The sequence below is a fragment of the Syngnathoides biaculeatus genome, chromosome 20 (genome assembly GCF_019802595.1).
Source record: "Syngnathoides biaculeatus isolate LvHL_M chromosome 20, ASM1980259v1, whole genome shotgun sequence".
Lineage (NCBI taxonomy): Eukaryota > Metazoa > Chordata > Actinopteri > Syngnathiformes > Syngnathidae > Syngnathoides > Syngnathoides biaculeatus.
The window spans coordinates 14,305,373-14,325,522 of NC_084659.1; the positions used below are offsets into that span (position 1 = coordinate 14,305,373).

At 44.5% G+C, this 20,150-nt stretch overlaps 1 protein-coding gene and 1 long non-coding RNA gene across 4 annotated transcripts in view; both read left to right on the forward strand.

Moving 5' to 3' along the window:
* Positions 1-6,051, forward strand: part of gramd4a (GRAM domain containing 4a) — a 28,986-nt gene extending 22,935 nt beyond the window's left edge. For both annotated transcript variants that reach the window (XM_061807396.1, XM_061807397.1), the window contains 8 exons: positions 816-859; positions 947-1,056; positions 1,287-1,441; positions 3,295-3,439; positions 3,549-3,642; positions 3,752-3,842; positions 3,936-4,004; positions 4,834-6,051. In XM_061807396.1, the coding sequence (XP_061663380.1) occupies positions 816-859; positions 947-1,056; positions 1,287-1,441; positions 3,295-3,439; positions 3,549-3,642; positions 3,752-3,842; positions 3,936-4,004; positions 4,834-4,968 (843 nt within the window). In that variant the 3' untranslated portion in view covers positions 4,969-6,051. The remainder of the gene's footprint in view (positions 1-815; positions 860-946; positions 1,057-1,286; positions 1,442-3,294; positions 3,440-3,548; positions 3,643-3,751; positions 3,843-3,935; positions 4,005-4,833) is intronic.
* A 10,080-nt stretch (positions 6,052-16,131) lies between these two features.
* The window catches only part of LOC133493359 (uncharacterized), a 38,748-nt gene continuing 34,729 nt past the window's right edge, over positions 16,132-20,150 (forward strand). For both annotated transcript variants that reach the window (XR_009792966.1, XR_009792965.1), the window contains exon 1: positions 16,132-16,552. This is a non-coding gene — a long non-coding RNA (uncharacterized LOC133493359). The remainder of the gene's footprint in view (positions 16,553-20,150) is intronic.

Here is a 20,150-nt window from a genome sequence, read left to right on the forward strand (position 1 = left end):
TGTCGAACTCCATCACCCTAACAAAGCAGAATGTTGCAGAGCACTGCAAAATTTCAATGACGTTGTTGTGAGCCACCTCAGGGAAGGTGCTCAAAAGACGGCAGAAACAGTCTACATTAGATTCTTTCTTTGTTAAAAAGGGGCGAGTCACCCCCACCAAAGACATTTGAGACGGTTGTTTTGCATCACTTTCTTTTGTTCCATTCACCCTACCTTTAGCTGCAAATTAAATTTTTTGTACATTATATACTTTCTGTGCAAATAAAAAAAACAATTTGTTTTTTTCCCCCTCATGATTGCTTGTTTAAAGTTTTTGTACTTTTTTGTTAAGTTACTGAAAAAAGTTTACAAGGCTGGGGGTCGAGTCGCTAGCCTAGCATACTCTACTCCTAAAGCATACATTTTAAGCAAAAAATAAATATATTTCTTAAATGATTTAATTATACAAAGTATTTATTTATACATGTATTTCTTCTATGCAGTTTCTTCTCAGGAAAAGCTAAACAAAACTGCTTAAAAAACTATTTTTTATGCTCGGAACGCATTTCATTTTCCATTTATAGTAAGAGCAAAACGCACTTCGGTTTTCGAACGTTTCACTTTTCAACCGGCCTTCTGGAATGGATTGTGGTCGAGAACCGAGACACCACTGTATGTTTTTAGCTATAAACAAGCTGAATGTAACAGTGCGGCTAATTTACTAAAGCACATTAAAATATCTGGCAACTGTTTTAAATTGTGTGTGTTTGAGTGGTGGAGCATTTCTCCTTTATTGTATGAATATCAGTTGTTAATTGTGTTTTCCTGATTTATAGAACCTTTTTGGTAAGATGGCGGACGTCTTGGAGAAGATAAAAAAGTAAGCGGAACGACTTGTGGTTTCAACTCAGACTTCCTGTTGGAGCATAGTGAAAGTAGACATCTGCTGTTATTTTATTTTTCCCAGCCTGTTCATGTGGGTGCAGCCAGAAAGCACCCAAAAACTTTACATCTGCCTGTGGGTGGCTTTTATCACCTCCTGTGTGCTGCCGTACAAACTCATGGGCTTCATGATCGGTAAGATGTGTCCGGCGGGGGAAAAAAAAAAAAACAAGCGCGGCTTTTATACTGTAAATGTCAGGGCGGGCCCGGGCCCTGCTGATGAATGCAAATGCTTTAATATGCACAAACAAATGTGCTCGTGGAGCGATGAGTACGTGCAGGATCAAGCAATTTAACATTCCCTCCCCTCCAAACAACTGCACGAGTGTGTCATATTCTCATCATTCCGGGCGTATTCTTTTCAGGCCTGTACGCCGGCATCAAGTTCTTCATCATCGACTTCCTGTTCAAGAGCTGCCCCAAGCTGCGCGACAAGTACGACACGCCGTACATCGTGTGGAACAGCCTCCCCACCGACCCCCAGCTCAAGGAGAGGACCAACGCCACCGTGTCTCGCCGGGTAAGCGACACCTCCTCTCCCGCGGAGGACGTCTGAAAAGGGCCACAGCTTCACAAAAAGTAGGCCTGATGGCGCGAGCCCGATTATTTCTGCTTCTCAGTTTTCTGGCGGTATTGCAAAAAGCAGACGTTGAATCAGTTGTGCGTGTTCAGGGCAAAGTCGTTGCATCATCATCATCACAAACCTGAGGAGGAGGATGGTTTTAGGAAAAAGTACATTGATATTTGAAAAATGTAACTCCTATTACAGTATATATTCCTTCAGTGCATAGAAAAATACTTTTAAAGGAGAATTCCACTGGTTTGCATGAACAATGTATCCAATAGGTCATGTCATATGTACTCTATTTTGACAATGTGATGTTAAATCCTCTCTCATTTAAACGTGTTTTGAGAAGATTTTTATCGATGATTATGAATTTTCTGGGGTGCTGCCATCTTTGCCAGTCACATGACCTACGTGCCATGTGCCGCAACAAAGGCTCGATTACATGGGACACCATTATGCCCAGCGCCAAATGGTGTCCCATGTAATCGAGCGTTTGGAACCCCACGTAACACGACCCAATCTGCGCACCTAGGTCATGTGACTCGCAAAAATTCGTAATTGTCGATAATCTCATTTTAAAAAACATTACATTAAATGAGAGGATTTAACATCACATCATCAAAATAGAGTACATATTACATGACCTATTGGATACATTGTTCATGCAAACCAGTGGAATTCTCCTTTTAACAAAGTGCTCTACCTGAATAAAAATGACCTTAAAACAGGACATAATTTGTAAAGAATAAAAGGTATTCAAAAGTTAAGTTGAAAAAGTGAAATTCATATCCAGATTCAGGAAATGCAAAGAAAATGTGTTTTGAGGCCATATCCCGATCTAATTTCTAGATTTGAAATCATATTGATTGGTTTTATGGGATATCTAATTTGTTGGATGTTGATGGTTAGTTCTGGATTTTCATAAGGTGTTAGCTGTAATGGTCAAATTATTAAAAACAATTAGTGTAGTAAATCTAATGTTGTGATTTTAAAGTCAACTACTGAAATGAAATACATTTTCTGTCATTCTACTTAATTGAGACGGTCCTTTCTGTCACGTGACCGTACATCAGTATGGAGAAGTTAAGCTAAATAAATCAATTTTATGAGAGCAGCCTGCCCCCCACTACCGACATCCGTGTTACTCAAAATATCATCGCGACCAACAATAATGGATCAAAGTCGCCCGCTGGACGCCGAGACACGTTCGTGCGTTGTGACGTCAGTCACAGGATGTCCCTCTGTCCTTTGTCTCTCTCTCTCAGCTCTCTGCCACAGAGAAGGTAGGTCTCTTTGGTCTGTGTGTATGTCCCTTTAAGAGAACGGATGAAAAGGTCACGCTTGCCTCAAACAAACTATTTTCATAAATCAGTGTGTATATTTCCGTCGTTGGCGATTTGATGGAATGTTTTTCAATGTAGAAATGGAAAGCTAAAAAAAAAAAGATACTTGATCGATTATAAAAATAATAGCCCTAAAAGAGACCATTATGCGACGTCTTGGGGTAAAATGTGATGTTTTGATCCATTCTCCTAGCTGAAGAGAAGTGATGACGTAAGACCAGTAATTGGACGTCAGTATAGTTGACCTTTTTTTTTTTCTGGTTAGTTCTTCCCTGTCCCTAAACGGGTATCGATGTCAAGTTCCTTGTTAGAATTCAGCGGTTGGCCCAGTTGTTTCCGCACGTTTGCGTGTGTCACAGTTGAACCCGAGTGAACGGTTGCTCACAGGAGGACTGAGAAAATTAATTTAGTAACTGAAATGACCTCTTTGGGCCGCCCCGTCTGGTCGTTTCCTTTCTCCAGGTCCAGCCGGTGGCTTCGCGGGGCAGCCTGGCCACGGCGCCGTGCGGCGTGAGCCGGGAAGAAGAGGCCGGGCGCTCCCACGGCACCAAGAAGGGCTCCTTCCACGAGATCTTCAACCTGCCTGAGTCGGAGCGCCCCCTGGCAGGTGAGCGCCTCGCACTGCGGCTCCAACGAGAGCAGTTTTCCGTTTTCGGAAGCTGCATTGCAGATGATGAAAAATGAGAAGGATTTCTGACCGGTGGATTTCTCGCTAGTGTGCGAGAACGGCTGGCGGTGTTGCCTGATAAACCGAGACCGAAAGATGCCCACCGACTACATCAGGAACGGGATGCTTTACGTCACAGAGAAGTAAGTGGAGCATCTCTCCAAGGAGTTTTTTTTTCCCCCCCTTCCTTTTCTCATCAAAGAGCCGCAGAAAAGGCAAATTAATGACTCCCACCCTCCTTGTGTCCTCGAGTTACTTGTGCTTTGAGAGCTCCAGTTCCAGATCAGGCTCCTCCAAGAAGAATAAGGTCATCAAGCTGGTGGACATTACTGACATACAAAAGGTGACGACAACTTGAAAAATAAAAAAAAAAAAGAAATAGATGAGCCGAGAGAATAATATAATTAAAGCTTTTTTTTGTATGTGCTATGTCCAGTACAAGGTGCTTTCTGTCCTACCGGGAAGCGGAATGGGCATCTCAATTGCAACTCCTTCCACTCAGAAGGTACCCAGATATTTTCCACCAAAATTATATTTACCGTAATTTTCGGCCTATAAGCCGCGACTTTTTTCACACGCTTTCAACCCTGCGATTCATGCGGTGATGCGGCTAATTTGTGCATTTCTCTCTAACGGCCGCAAGGGGGCACTCGAGCGGAAAAGGTAAGAGTGAGACTGGTGGAATACATGTGCCGAGGAAGTGACTTTTACCGGTCCGGCCCAGTTAGCACTGCCGTGTCTCAGTGATTTTTACCAGTATGGTTTTTTTTTTTTGTTTGTTTTGTTTTTTAACTGGCCCTGTTCACACGGCGTTAGCATCAGCACGGTGGCACTAACTCTCTGTGTACCGTCTTTCTTTGTAAATATCTCGTATTTCAATGTGGGCACTTGCGGCTTTTACACGGCTGCGGCCTACGTATGTACTCAGTAGGGCGGGAATTACGGCACATGTGTTCAATCGAAGGGATTGAAATCTAGCACAGCGCTAACAGGGCCGGACTGATAAAAGTCACTTCCTCGGCACGTATTTTCCACCGGTCTCACTCTTACCTTTTCCGCTCGAGTGCCCCCTTGCGGCCGTTAGGAAAAAAAAATCCACAAATTAGCCGTATCACCGCATAAACCGCAGGGTCGAAAGCGTGTGAAAAAAGTCGCGGCTTTTAGGTCGGAAATTACGGTAGTCACAGGAAACCTGTTGCTTGGCAACCCGCTTAGCAATAATGCTAACAACATTGTCATTTGGGGCTTGGCAGTGTGGCCTTCAGATAAAATCAGATTTTGATCATGTGAAAATGAGTGAGCAAAAGTCGATTTGACGCTGTCGTCTCCCCCAGCCATTGGTGTTCGGCGCCATGATCCACAGAGACGAGGCCTTCGAGGCCATTTTCACGCAGTACACCAAGGTGGTCACCACCAGCAAGCCGCCGGCAGCAGCCGCCGCTGCCGCCGCCTCCTCTGCGGAAATTTAGACGGCTGGCCCCACCCCACTTCTTCCTGGAGATTTTTTTTTTTTTTTAAACGAACAGAATGCTGGCGAGTGGGCTGGCCCTCCTCGCCCAACTGACTGCTTCCTCTGCGCCGTTCCTCTGCGTGTGTGTTGCATGTGACAAATTTTTATTTTATTTTATTTTTTAAGTTTCATTTTTAATCCTCCTCCAGTGATTTTATTCCTCCCGAACGTAACTGGAGCTTTAAGAAAATGGTCACCTCCCCCATCCTGTGAAGTGTTTTCATCCGATCTCAAATGTTTCCTAACTGTGAAAATGTCACATACGAAGCCTTTGCGTTAGTTTAACGTTTAATTGCTTTGCAAAAGTGTACGTTGTTTTTTTTTTTAAAGCCGTTTGGACTGATGACTGACCGAGCACAACAGAGAACATCTCACATTTCAGCACAACGCGGTACTAAATAGGCTCCCTTTCCCTCCTTTTCTCTCCCTGCACTTTATTAGTACAGTCGTTCAACTGGACTCTTTGCGGACAAATATTGACGCTTCCACTGAGGTGATTTCGAAGAAGAAAAAAAAAAACAGAAAGCAGTCATTTTGTGCACGGGCAAAGCTGGTCTTGACTCCTCGGTGTGGAAATGTACTGCCAAACTCATCTGGCGTTTGTTCTGTTTTTTTTTTTGTTTTTTTTTTGGGGGGGGTAGGTCGTTACTCCCCTCCAGATTCATATGGAGGAAGGAAAAACTAAAAAGGCCTTGACATTTAAATTTTTATGCTCAGTCATCGCTAGACCCGAAGGTTCCACATAAAAAGGACATTTGAAAATGCCAGGGTTGCACAAATCATTTTGAATTAAGAACAAACCGGGTGTGACATTGCCATACAATATGCGCGATTGACTGGTTTGGACAGCTACATTTTAATTTTTTTTTTTTCTTTTTTAAATGTATTTTTTTGTGTTGGTAGCACGATGTGATTGGATGTCGTCTTAAAAGCTTTCTCCATGAAGCCTTTTTGTAGTCTGTTTCAAACAAGAAGCACAGAATGTATCGTGTTTTTTTTTTTTCCTTTTTATTTGTTTTTATTTTTATTATTATTTTTTTTTTTGCCAAATCTCATCTGCCATTGTCTGCCTAAGCTCATGTTTACACAAGCTTGTAAAATATTTTTTTGTCAATCTTCCTGGCAGTTTGAATTCCTTTTCGGTTTTTGGGAGTCTTGACGACTGCTGTAGTTTTGTCACAAGTCGGGTCATTTAACGTCATTTCCGGGCCGACAAGCTGCGTTGATGCGGCGCTTGCATTAGTGCGGTGCTAGCGTTAGCGCACCTCGTTATAAGCCTCAGTACAATAAGTTTAACGCTAGCGCTAAACACTTTCTGTATACCGAGGGCCGGTAATTACGGTACTTTTTAACTAATAGGAAACAAGGAAGTAATAAACAGTTTTTTTGGGGGTGGGGAAGGAGAGGGTAATGTCCTAAGACTGAACTACTCACTCCCAACACTGTGAGCTGTTTATTAAATATGATTTTTTTAAAAAAAGAAAAGAAAAAAAGAGTGCACTCGTAATTCTCCAAGGCACTTGAAGAATCCATCGAAATGCTCCCGAACTGTACCTTTTAAAGACATCACGTTTAGCCTCGTTGTGACTCAAAAGGTAACAAATGTCAATTGTTTTATTTTTGGCGAACTCTTCCTTGATGCTAAAGTCGGCGTCCTGTGTCCCTGTAAGGCAATCATGACTGTACTGTCGGTTCCTTTTCCTTGTTGACTCGATATTGTGATTTATTGAATTTTGGATACAAATGTACAGTGAAGTCCATTAAAAAAACAAACAGCTTTTTTTTTTTTTTTTTTTTACATATGTGCATTGTAAAGAATAATTTGATGTACATTTTTTTTAATTTAAGTAAACAGATTTAAGGTATGTTTCCTATCTTTTTTTTTGTAGATAGCTAACATGGCTAACGCAGTAACCACTGAACATGTTGGAAAAAAAAATCATATTTCACTGGTGTCCATCATGACACTTGTTCTTAACACTTAAAGTACACTTTAGTTATCACGCTGTTAATGGTCCAAATTCATACGCTGGGTAGGTATGTTTTTAAATTGTTCGATTTGGAAATATGGGCTCGCTAACAAGCTATCCCAGCAGTACCACTTATTGCCACCTGGAGACACTGTTCTACAAGGGATCATGAGGTTTGCCTTTTCAACCGTACAGGTCAGTTGCACACTTTTTTATCCTTTGACTGCACAACTATTGTTTTCAAGTTTGGAAAAAAAAAAAAACCCAAAGCTTTAAATGGACTTGTTTTGAGCATAAATAAGTCTCCTGAAAATACAATTGCTCAGAGCCACGAGTCTGTGAGTGTATGCTTTTTCTATTTGCATTCTGATTATTGGCGGAATAGCCTCATATTCAAGCAATTTGGGTTTAAACCGCTTTTGGCAAAGTCTTTTCCCATCATCATACTTGTGTGAAATTGCCACACGTTTGAGATGGCTTTATTTTATTTGAGTTTAACAAGGCTATTTTTCCCGTGTACTATTTTCTTCTCAAAAACCTCTGGGGCAATCTTTTTTCAACATATTTATTTATTTATTGTCATTCATGAATAGATAAATTAAATAAATGGAAAACTTTAAAATATGGAATGTGGAAAAAGTAAAGCCTTTTCACATAGTGATTGTTTAATGTTTATTTAGGTACATACCTTCTGGATTGAAACACATTCGTTTTTAATTCATTTATTACAAAAATTTATTTAATAAAATTAATAATTCTGAGATTTAGAGTGGCCTAACACCTGTTTTTGTCATTTCGCAGAACGGTGATTCAAATTTAATCGCGACCATAAAACATTTAGTGCAGCCTTTGTCCAAAAATCAATGAAATGAAAAAAAATCTAAATTCCATTAAATAATAATCATAAATATCATTCATTTATATGCTGAGTGAAAAAAATACCTTAAAATATGTTTATATATATATATATATAACAGGCTGGAACGAACCTATCTACTAGAATTATATAACATGAAATTTAATAATTAAGAAAATAAGAAAATATATTTTCAAGAATACAATTTTAAAAAGTTTTAAAAATAAAATATATATTTATATTTTTAAAAATGGCAACAATATTGCACCTTTCCTGATAATAAGTCATCTGACCCCCCTCCCCCAACCATGAGCTTCATTAGCCCCCCCGGTCGCTAATATTAGAAACACTAACATTAGCCTGTGAAGATGAACCACAAGGGAGGCAAATGTGCCGCCGATTTCTTATCGGGCTGACAGGCCGACAGTGTTCCGGGGGGGATGATAGAAATATGCAATATAGATTAGCCGGAACCGGAATAAACGAGGGGCCACTTGAGCTGCTTAATGTCCCGCGCGCCTCCGTGATGTATTGAACACAAGAAGTTATGTTAATGAGGTCATTAATTAAGATAATTTGCATTCATTAGAGAATATTTCCAAGTCGGCGTGCTTGTCTTCGCATAATGGACAGTATTAATGGGAGTTCTTCGACATTGTTACTTATGTCGCGCTCCCCCAGCGACTCGTACATTATTGTCTAAATTTACCCGGGGACCTTACACCCCAGCCCCCATTTTATTAAACTTGGTGGGATTAGTTACAAATCAAGACTTCAAGTCGTGGCGTAACTTTGCAGCAGGCTTATTGGAATTCATCGGTCGCATTTGAACCGGGCCAGTTTGGGAACATTATGACACGAATTTTGCCAATTAGGTCGGGAAGCTCCCCGCAGGACGAAAAGGGGGGAACGATCCTGACCTTCCTGGCGGCCCGCAGCTGTTTGCGCCACGATGAAGTCTGTGTGAGTTGGGCCGTCTCGTTTGCATTTGATATGCCGTCATTTCCGGCCTACAGAGCGCACCTGATTATAAGCCTCAGCCATTTGTGAAGGAAATAACATTTGGTACATGCCTAAGCCGCACCTGCATAAAAGCCGCAAGTGGCCACGTTGAAACACGGGATATTTACAAAGAAAGACGGTACACAGAAAGAGATTTCAAAGTTTTAATACCTTAGCTTATCTTAACATAGCAACAACACGGTAGCACAAACGGGGCTGGTTTAAAAAAAAATAACTGAAAAAAAACACGGCAGTAATACATCAGCAACACGCTAGCGCGACACTCAGGCTAGCGCGACACTAATGCTAGCGCGGCATTAACAGGGCCGGTTTAAAAAAAAAAAACATACCGGTAAAAATCACTTCCTCGGCACATATATTCCACCGATCTCACTCTTACCCTTTCCACTCCAGTGCCCCCTTGCAGCCGTTAGAAAAAATGCACAAATTAGCTACATCACCCCATAAACTGCAGATAATGCTCAAATAAATAAATAAAGTGTGTGAAAAAAGTCACAGCTTATCAGTCGGAAATTACAGTACTCTAGATTCTACTTTTGCGGTTTGTACATTTTCGGAAATGATCCCATCTCTTACCGTTTCCTTCCGCGGTCGCGTTATCACGTGTGACCCGTCGCTGCGACCCATTTAACTGCTTCGCCGCCAGCCATTTTCAAAGCAGAGTTCCACCTATTGCCGGTTTGTTTCTAGGGTTTTTTTTTTTTTCATGATGTAATAATCAGCCGTAGAAAATGAGTTGAGTGGAGAAAAGTTGACCAAGCCGCCACTCAGACACGGCAGTAACACGCTAGTGCAGCGCGAACAGGGCCGGACCGGTAAAAGTAAATTCCTCTGCACATATATTCCACCAGTCTCACGTTTACCTTTTGCGCTCGAGTGCCCCCCTTGCGGCCGTTAGAAAGAAATGCACAAATTAGCCGCATCACCGCATTAATCGCAGGGTGAAAAGCGTGTGAAAAAAGTCGCGCCTTATAGGCCGGAAATTACACAACTCGTGACATTTGACTTAATTTGAGCAAACACAGCCAAGCAGTCACATGACCGCACACGAATTCAAAAGTTCCAAAATGACAAATTTTCACGAAACCTGGTAAAAACAGAAAAAAAAACCCTTTTGAATATTTGCCAGGTGAGCTTATTTTGCATGTACAAAGTCGATATATGACCATTTCTGTTATTCTCATGCACAGGTGTCAAACTCAAGGCCCAAGGGCCAGGCCGGCCCGCCACATAATTTTATGGGTCCCGCAGAGGTAAATGATGTGACATCAACTTCTAGGATTTATTGATTTTTTTTTTTGTTAAAATTTGTGCCAACATTTGAAATTGTTGTATCATAAATGATAACGTTGAGATATTGCAAGCATTTTTTCATAGGTTTTAAAAAAAAACATTAACCTTGATTTTTGATTCCAAAAGTAGTTCATAAATTTCATGTGTAAATGATTATGCGGTTAAAGAGTTTTATGGTTTCACAATCATAACGGCCCTCTGAAGAAAACTGTAACTACGGTGTGCCCCGCGACAAAAATTTGACACCTTTGTTCGAGGGCAATTTCAACATTTGTTACATTCCTGTTTTATATTTTTGCATAGTTGTTCTTCCTCTGATTAAAAAACAATAATAATAATCGGAAGTTACACACAAGTTATGCAGTATTTGAGCACTTTTTTCACCGAATACTCACTTTTTGCTTTCACTCGAGTGATATTATTTTAAAGTCATTTACAATTATGTCCATTGGTAGCAGTAAACAACTCGATCCCAATTGACGAAAATAAACGTCCAAGGGAGCGAACGAGTCGATAACGATGTTTTGTGAGGCGAATGTTATCACTGGTGAACATTTTTTTTTTTTCCCCTTCGGCGTCTTTCATCAATAGCCTCATCTCGCTATTACTATCCGTCTTCTTTAAGTCGCCCGACTTTGAAATCATTACGGGCGCAACCGGGGCAGGACATGCTGATTCGCGAGTAAATGAAAATATATGGACCGTGCTTCGAGTACAACCACCGACAGAGATTGTCGCGTTCTACTTCTCAGACCGTGTTTGTACAAGCAGGACTTAACGTTCTTCATAAAACAGGATAAGCTCCGCTCTAAATGTCTGAAGCGGTACAGAACCGGCGTGTCGTGTTGTCGTGTGTGCCAAGGCGTCGCCCACGTGAGTTTCACACTTGCGTAATCCTTCGGGGGGGAAATTCCGTACAACGGCGTGTAATTATTATATATATATATATATATATATATTTTTTTTTTTTTTTTTTCTGGCATTAGAATCCGTATACAGTCTCCATCCGGGCATGCCTGGAAGCAAGTTGGCATCTCCGAAACGGACACAAAACAAACACTCGAATGAGTTTGGATGCTAATGATGTTACTTTTAATGATGTTTATCTGGTTCGGGGCTTGTTGGGATGCCGGCCTCCTTTGCGCTGAGCCAAATGTGTCGGCATCCCCCGTTTTGATTGGCTGGAGACAGTGAGTGCCGTACACGGAATGTACAGTGAAGAAAATAAGTATTTGAACACCCCATCTCCCGCTTAGAAATCATGGAGGGGTCTGGAATTTTCATCATAGGTGCATGTCCGCTGTGAGAGAGATCATATAAAAAGAAAAATCCAGAAATCACCAATTTATTTATGTGATACAGATGCAAATAAGTATTTGAACACCTGTCTATAAGCTAGAATTCTGACCCTCAAAGACCTGTTAGTCCGCCTTTAAAAGTCCTGAATCAGATGCACTTGTCTGAGGTCCTTAGCTGCATAAAGACACCTGTACACGGCATACAATCAGTAAGACACAAACTTGTAACACGGCCAAGACCAAGGGGCTGTCCAAAGACACCAGAGACAAAATTGTACAACTCCACACGGCTGGAAAGGTCTACGGAGAAATTGGAGAACAGCTTGGTGAAAAAAGGTCCACTGTTGGAGCAATCATTAGAAAATGGATGAAGCTAAACATGACGGCCAATCTCAATCAGAATGGAGCCCCATGCAAGATATCACCTCGTGGAGTCTCAATGATTCTGTGAAAGGTGAAGAATCAGCCCAGGACTACACGACAGGACTTGGTCATTGACCTGAAAAGAGCTGGGACCACCGTTTCCAAGGTGACTGTTGGTCATAAACTAAGAAATTTGAAATCATGAATGGCACGGAAGGTTCCCCTGCTCAGACCAGCACATGTCAAGGCCCGTGTTAAGTTTGCCAGTGACCATTTGGATGATACAAAGGAGTCATGGGAGATGGTTTTGTGGCCAGATGAGACCAAAATGGAACTTTTTGGTCATAATTCCACTAACCGTGTTTGGAGGATGAAGCATGGGGGTGGTAGGATCATGCTTTGGGGGGTCGTTTTCTCCACAAAGGACAGCACTGTATTCACGAGAGGATGACCGCCGCCATGTATAGTGAGATTTCGGGGGAACAACCTCTTTCCCTCAGTCAGAGCATTGAAGATGGGTCGTGGCCGGGCCTTTCAACATGACAATGACCCGAAGCACACAGCCAGGAAAACCAAGGAAGGTTCTGGCGTGGCCTAAGCCAGTCTCCAGACCTAAACCCAATCGAAAATCTTTGGAGGAAGCTGAAACTCTGTGTTTCTCAGCGACGGTTCAGAAACCTGATCTAGAAAAGATCTGTGTGGAGGAGTTGGGCAAAATCCCTCCTGCAGTGTGTGCAAACCTGGTCAACAACTCCAGGAAACGTTTGACCTCTGTAATTGCATCCAAAGGCCACTGTACCAAATATTAACAAATCATACATTGTGATTTCTGGATTTTTTGTTTTATCTTCTCTCCCTCACAGTGGACGATGCACCTACGATGAAAATTTCAGACCCCTCCATGATTTCTACGTGGGAGGACTTGCACTATAGCAGGGTGTTCAAATACTTATTGTCTTTACTGCAAACTTTTACTCCTATTTGTATTCAATTTTGTTGCATCTGTGTGCATTATTGATACTTTTGGGGTGCAGGTTTTTTTTTTTTTTATTATATATCTTTGTCCTTTGACAGTGATGTTTGCCGCCATCGTCGTCACCGCTTTCATCCCCTCAGTTCACTTTGCGTAGCACAAGCAGGGAACAAAACATTTGCAGAATTGAAAAGAAGTATAAATAATTCAGTTTTACACCGTTTAAATGAAGTCATTTAGTGGGACTTTATTTTATTTTTTTTTATTTTTGCAGTGCCATTCCACCTCACCTCCACTGGATGACAGTCTTGGAACGTGGGGAGATAAACAATGTGGAGTTGTTTTCTCATTTCAGTCACATTGATTTGTAAATAATACGTTTTTTTTTTTTCAATTGTTGTACTCTGAGTACATCAATGGAAAAGTAATATAGAGTCATATAGATAGTACATGGTTAAATGGCGACTCGTGTGATAGTTTTGTGACAGAATAAAGTGCTATAAAGGTATTTATTGCAGCATTATCTGATGATTTTTTTATGAGGATTTTATTTCATTACGTCACCAGAAAAGGACACTAGTCCAGTGTTATGTTCATGTAAGGGATACTAGCGTCAGTCTAAACATTACAGCTTCCTAGTTCTTGCTTGTTCAAAGTTATGTATTCAGGGAAGTGAATTCCAACTGTTAATATATGCAATTGCATTTTCTTATCCTTCGTCTGATCCGTTTCCATCTGTTGTTGTTTTGCCCCCCCCCCCCCCTCAGCCTTTCTTCTTACTTAACACGACGTGCCCCTCCCTCCAGATCCAGTGGAACCGGATATAAAGTACTCCCTCCCAATATTTTTTTGCCACTTTTTCATTTTTTTTCCCCCAACAAAAAAATTGCGCTGCTCCTTCTGGTGTGCTCGCCGTGGCCACCAGAGGGCGGAATAACGCTACCCGGTTCACGGGAGACGTGTGACGCTCGTCATTCGTCGCAGAGAATAAAGAATATGCGCCGGCGATGAGTTCTACATTTCCCTGCATAGGTGTTGCTCTATTTGATGCTGAATGGTTTATAACGGCGCAACGACAATGACGTGCTAACCTGTTTGGGGGGGATTCTTGTTGCCATGGTAACGTATTGAGTGCAGGGTACGTGTAGGGAGGGGTGGGGTGGGGGGTCTTGTTGGAAGAGTGAGTGTTGATGAAGATGAAAGGAGGTATAAGGGCGTAATCAGATTGTCTCCTGCGCTCGCTCTCCGGATCCATCTTCTCCCCTCGGCCCGGCCCGCATCCCGCTCACCCGGACCCGCCGCCACATAAATCACAATCGGCCCACGAGTCACCCCTTATTGGGGGCGCAGAAACACACAAGGAGAAAGGGGGTGGGGTGGGGTGGGGGCCTTCAACCCTGCGCCGAGCTCGGATTCAGCGGACGGCGAGCGGTCCTCGGCCTCGCTCCACCTCATTTCCGCAGTCGACTTGCAGGGGGGGGCTCCTACGCTTGTTTGCTGAGACTTTCTCGCGGCGCGCTCAGATGAAGACGGATTGGAGGCTAACGGCGTAATGATTGTGATTTACAGACACCTCGCGGGCACTTTTCTCTCGGCTGACAGGGCTGCGGCCCGGGGACGCTTCTTGTCTCGCTCGCTCGCTCGAAGTTCTCCAAGTTTTTCACCCCTTCATTATTCCGCCGGTCCCGCGGGCTGCACGGACGAGACAGAAAGTTGGTGGTGGTCCTCGTAGAACTGCCGGTTTCGTAACTCCAAACCGGCTCATTGCGGCGGCACGGGCGGAGGTTGTTTGTCTGCACCAAGCAAGCAGGCAAGCAAATTTATTCATATGCTTTCCACTAATTAACAATCACGTTCGGAAAAAGTTTCACATTTTGGACTGCGTACGATACTATAGTCCAGTACTACAGTGTCACATTACAAAAAACTATCGGGTGGGGATTGATGGCCATTGTAATTGCAACGGGGGAAATTACAAATCAGCGTTTTTGCAATTCGTTTGCTCAGAAAAAAGGAAAAGCCCAAAAAACTTCGTTTTCCCCAAAAAATCTGTGGATGGTTGAAATGTGACATGCAGTATTATAGATAGTTTTCTATCTATCTGTCTCTTTCTCTCGCTCTCTATTTGTCCTTCTGTCTGTCTGTCTGTTTCTCTATCTCGCTGTCTCTCTCTCTACCTGTCTGTCTGCCTATTTCTCCCTCTCTCTCTCTCTCTCTGTCTCTCTCTCTCTCTCTCTCTCTCTCTCTCTCTCTCTCTCTCTCTCTCTGTGTCTATCTCCCTGTCTGTCTGTCCATCTCAGTCTCTCTCGCTCTGTCTCTCAGTCTGCCTGTCTCTCTCTCTCTCTGTCTGTCTATCTATCGCTCTGCCTCCCCCCACCTCTCTCTCTCTTTCTCTCGCCCTCTGTCTATCTCCATCTCTCTCTCTCTCTCTCTCTCTCTCTCCCTCTCTATCATGCAGTAATGGCCTCCGCAGACACAAAACACAAGGTAGTCACCAGAGATGCTGATTATGAAATACACGATGTGCAAATTGCCGCAGATCTTTTGCTGGTCACAGCTGGCTTGCTCCGACCCATCCAATCGGAGAGCACAAACACGCCGATTGTCATCGTGCCCGAATTGGAAACATTAAGAAACAGCCCGTCACGAATGTACTTGCGGTTGCATTGTCGCACACTCCTGTTGATGAAGGCCTCAGGGAGATTACGGTTGATTCAGAATGATAGCACAAATATTACAATGTAGGTTTTTAAAGTAGGTCAATGCTTCTAATAGTGTTTAGACGAGCACAGTCCGAATGTTCCGGAAGGTTTTATCGATGCCTGATGATCTGTCAGTCTAGCGTGTATCACTGCTAATCCTGACTGGATTTTCCACTTCCCCACTGAGCCAACGTCTGGAGCAGGAATCCTGGTTCAGCGTTTGGGATACGTTAGGGGAAGGGGGGGGGCACACGGCCAACACGTGCGGCAACACGGGCACCTCGCCGTCTCCATGGTGCCATGTCCGCCATTTGCCGCGGAACATCTGGTCCACCACCTTTTGCGCGGGCACGTCCACGTCCACCGAGCTCGATATATATCGTCTGTGAGCGTGTGCCAGACTAGCAACCAACTGGTGGACCATATGGACCCCAGGCTGGATTTGACTTCATCTCTTCACATATCTGCAAGTCACCCTTATGTTGCGGCCTAGTGAGGGTGTTTCGGTTTCGAAAGCGTCCCTGCCGCCGTCCCGAGTGCGCGTTTGTTCTCAAAAGCCAAACCCAGCACCCTCATCGGAACTTTCCGTTCCTAACAGGAACATGGTGGCTTTGACCTTTTTTTTTTTTTTTTTTTTTTCTTCTCCGCCGCGCTTAGCTCCAAACGACGCCACAAATTGAGCCCTCTGCGAAGACCAAAGCGAAAAAAGGAAAGTTCAGAAGAGGAGTGTGTTTACACGGCAACGCCACACCTCCCCTGACATTTCGCCAGCGCGTCTGCGACGCCTCGCCTAATGAGGCCTCGGCTCTCCCTCGTGTGGCAAAACTAACAATTAGCGCCGCTGCCGTCACCGTGTCGGTTTCATACTCGGGCGATCACGTCAGCGCGAGACGACGCCATGGCAACAGCAGACAGTTTTAGCGTACCGCTCCTACCCCGGGCCCAGATTATTGAGTAAATACAGGCGGGTTCATCAGCGCGGATCTGTAATGTCGGTCTGTGTCATTCTTTGAGTTGCCAATTACACGTTAAATCCACTCCCATGCCCGTCATTCAGGAACTGAGGTCAGTTTTTTTTTAGATTTGGTCCGTTTTCGACCCTCTCTACAAAAACTTCTTGGAGTTGATCTTGTATGGTATGCGACAAACGAATTATGTTCAAATGGTCTTCTAACCTTTGTTCCTTCAAAACCGTGCGACCACCGACGTACAGCAGTTGACACGATGGACGAGCGGCGCTTTTCGCAAACTAGTTCCTCTCCGTTCAGAGCCGTGTTGTCGGCTCGCGACGCCGGATAAAATATTGACTTTAATTCCCCCGACTTTGGTTCAGTCCGTTTCAGTTAAACAGCTCATGAATATTTAGCTGGGCGAAAATAAATAATGCAGGTGGAATTTTAGCCGCGCAAGTGGTTGTCCTGTTTAATTGGTGTTGTGAGCCGGGAGAAAGGGAGGGCGGGGGTTCCCCGGATGCGAAAAGTTTTCATTTTGAATGTGTTCTCAATTTGAACCACGGGGCCAAGATTGACGATGTCGCCACATTTTTACATATGAAAGGAAAACACCCTCACACCTCAGCGTCGTATTCTTTCACCCATCTCAATACAACTGGATACTTTTTCTCACCTTTCCCTCCCACATTCGTTATTTTTATATTCGTCCCTACCTTGGGAACCAACCAGAAAATATGTACTCGCCATGTAACACTCTGGTTCTCAGTCGACCACCCTTGAACTGCGCGAGTGGCAAACGTGACGATGAGGCAGCGAGAAGGGCGCCCGCACGCTTGCTGCAGGCGCCGTGCGCCATATGCCTTGACTTTTAATGACCCGCCTGCTCCTCCGGGGGGTCTGGGGGCGTGAGGGGGGACCAAAGAACGTCCAATAACCCGGAATGTCATCAGCTAGTCCTCGGCAGCCCGATGAGAACACGGACTGCTGGGATGTGCCTACGTGTGTGTTCTCTCAAAGGTGACGCGTCTTCTCGATTGGCTTGCGGTTTGAGCGCAAGATTCCGCGCCTCTTGGCGCCGCGTGTTCCCGTTTCCATGTCAAAGCCTCACATACACGCGAAAAGGCCGACTGCCAGCGACACGAAACCGACAACGCTGTCATTGACGGTATTCCCCGCGGATTCGTCTGCATGTCGCGTGCTCGGCAAACATCCATCTCCGATCTTGTGTGTGTGTGTGTGTGTAAACGCCGTCTGGACGTTTATAGTGGCCGAGGTGAGCGATTGGCTCGTTTCTGCACGGCGCCGCGCTCGCTGTAAATTTCCAGCAATTCTTAATGGAACTCCGGTGCTGTCACACTTTCAAGTGTTGCACTTATCCATTTCATTTTTGCGATAAGACCCGTCGACCACATCCTGGACGTGCAGTTTTATGTCCCGACATCATAGAGAGCTTTAGAATATAGTAAGTTTCTTTCGGGTTGTCCCGTTAGGGGTCACCACAGCGTGACGTCCCAGATGAACGCTCATATTTGTTTGGCACAGTTTTTGCGCCGGATGGCCCTCCTGACGCAACCCCTCTTGGGGAGTAGAGGCCCCAGTGAGATACGAACTCACAACCTCTGGTTTACTGAGCTATTGGGCCTCTATTTTTTTCTTTGTTTAGAGAAAAGTCACAGTAGTCTGTTTATCACCCACCGGAGGTCTCTGAACTGCAGAGGTTAAAATGAATATTAAAAATTTGGGAGGGGAATGAATCAAATTCAGAGTTGGATTGTTGTTTCTTTAAAGAAGTGAAGAGAAGAACTGAACTATTGTTCTGTCTCATAAGCATAAGCCACTTTATATATATATATATATATATATATATGTCTCCAGCATTTATTGCGCCACGTTCCCGCTTCACTGCAAATTTTTGACAGGCTGGTGTAGAAGAAGCAAACAAAACCAAAGGATTCAAAATACAACTCGCCAGTACCCTGAACGGAGGTGTTGTATATATTTCTCTTTAATGAGGCAGATTCTTTCCTTTTCGCCATGAAATAAGAGGATCTGACAATGCATATTTTGTTATTGCTGAATATTTACCAAGTCTGATGAGGACGATGTGGTCGTTTCGAGTAGAACGAGTTGGCGATTTCAAGTAGTCGACAATCCAAGAATAGCGGGCAACTTCTCTCGTCGCATGCCTTCCATCCAAATCTTTGCTTTCATTCCCATCCCTTCGTTCAAATTTCCAACCCTCTCTCGATCTTATTCTCAGAGTCGCAATTGCAAGTCCCAGAAATTTCAACGTGCGAGGCAGGGGGAGGAAGAGGTAACGCAGACACGACGGGCAATGAACGCAGGGCAGCGGATGACTTTTTGATGGTCTGCGCGGAGCAGCCAGGCGACTTCCGAGATGGATATTTGATTGGCTCGCGCGATGAGGGCTGCTGCAACAGAGGGCATCCCGCTCTTGGCTCCCCCCGACCCCCTCCCTCCGCAGCCTCGACGGACCGCCGACCACCCGCTGGGGACGGTCTCTGATCAGCGCCGTCGTTCTCCTTGCGAGGGAGGAGGGAAAATGGCTGATAGATGTGTATGAAAAGGTCACAGCAAAAGTTCGTGTAAGGACGCGTCAGTAGCGCAGTAATGGGAAGGAGTGAAGTCGAAAGACTTTGTAACCGTACTCAAGTGGATTTTTCAGGTAGACAGCTGTTGTCGGCAATTGTATCACAAGGTCCTACTACTTGAACAAGGACGCTCTGTACTTGTGCCACCCGCTGTGCCCTTAGCCTCAGGTGGAAAAAGCACAAGACCCGGGTTTGTCTTGGCTTCTTTTGTTTTTCTTTCTTTCTTTCAACCTTATTTTAAAAGAATCCGCGCACGTATACTCCCCACTGACGCAAATTTGCGTCTCGTGCGCTTTCATGCGTGCGTCCCGCGACGGTTGTTCCCTCCCTCGTCTGCGCGCCATATGCAGTTTCATCTGCGCGCGCGTCAAATATGGCGGAGGCCCGGTCCCGGCAGAGCGGCGTAATGATTCCTGTCTGTTAGCTCTGCGAGACGACCGCGCCGACGCCGGCGCCGGCCGCTGTTTGCCGAGCCGTCGAGCGTGTTTGCCGTTTGGTAATGGCTTCGCGTTGTGGCGACACTCTGGGATTTCGACACTTGTTCAGCAAATAATAAAAACGGATAGAATGGGGGGGAAAAAAAAAAGAACAGGATGCTTCTGCTGTGTAAGAGGGAACAATCCAGTGGTTGGATGATATGGATGCACTAAACGGTCCTGAAGGGGGCACTCTGGACCTGCAGGACGAGAGAGAACTTATTTGTACTCTTGAACGCAACCTAGAAGCGCCTGCAGATTTCCTGGTTTTCTGCACAAGCCGGTGGTCATGGTGGCGTGCGTGCGGTACTCAGCAGATTTGCACTTTGTGCTGGAGTGGGGCTTAGGCAAAGCAAGATTTCATTTTGGAGCAAATCCGGACAGAGGGTGCAAAGGTGCCGATGCCGGCGCCTCTTGAGTGCCTCAAGTGCTGTGGTCCGATCGCAATTTGTAAATCAGAAGGAAGGCCTGTCCTCCCCGGATGGCCAGGCGTACACAGAGTGTGTTTTCTGAGCGGCATGCCGGAATAATGTTTACCCCCAGGGAAAGGGAAGGGAAGGGAGAGGGGAGGGGTGGTCCCCGTCCTGTACTGGCAACTGCTTCAGAGGGCGACCGCTTTCGC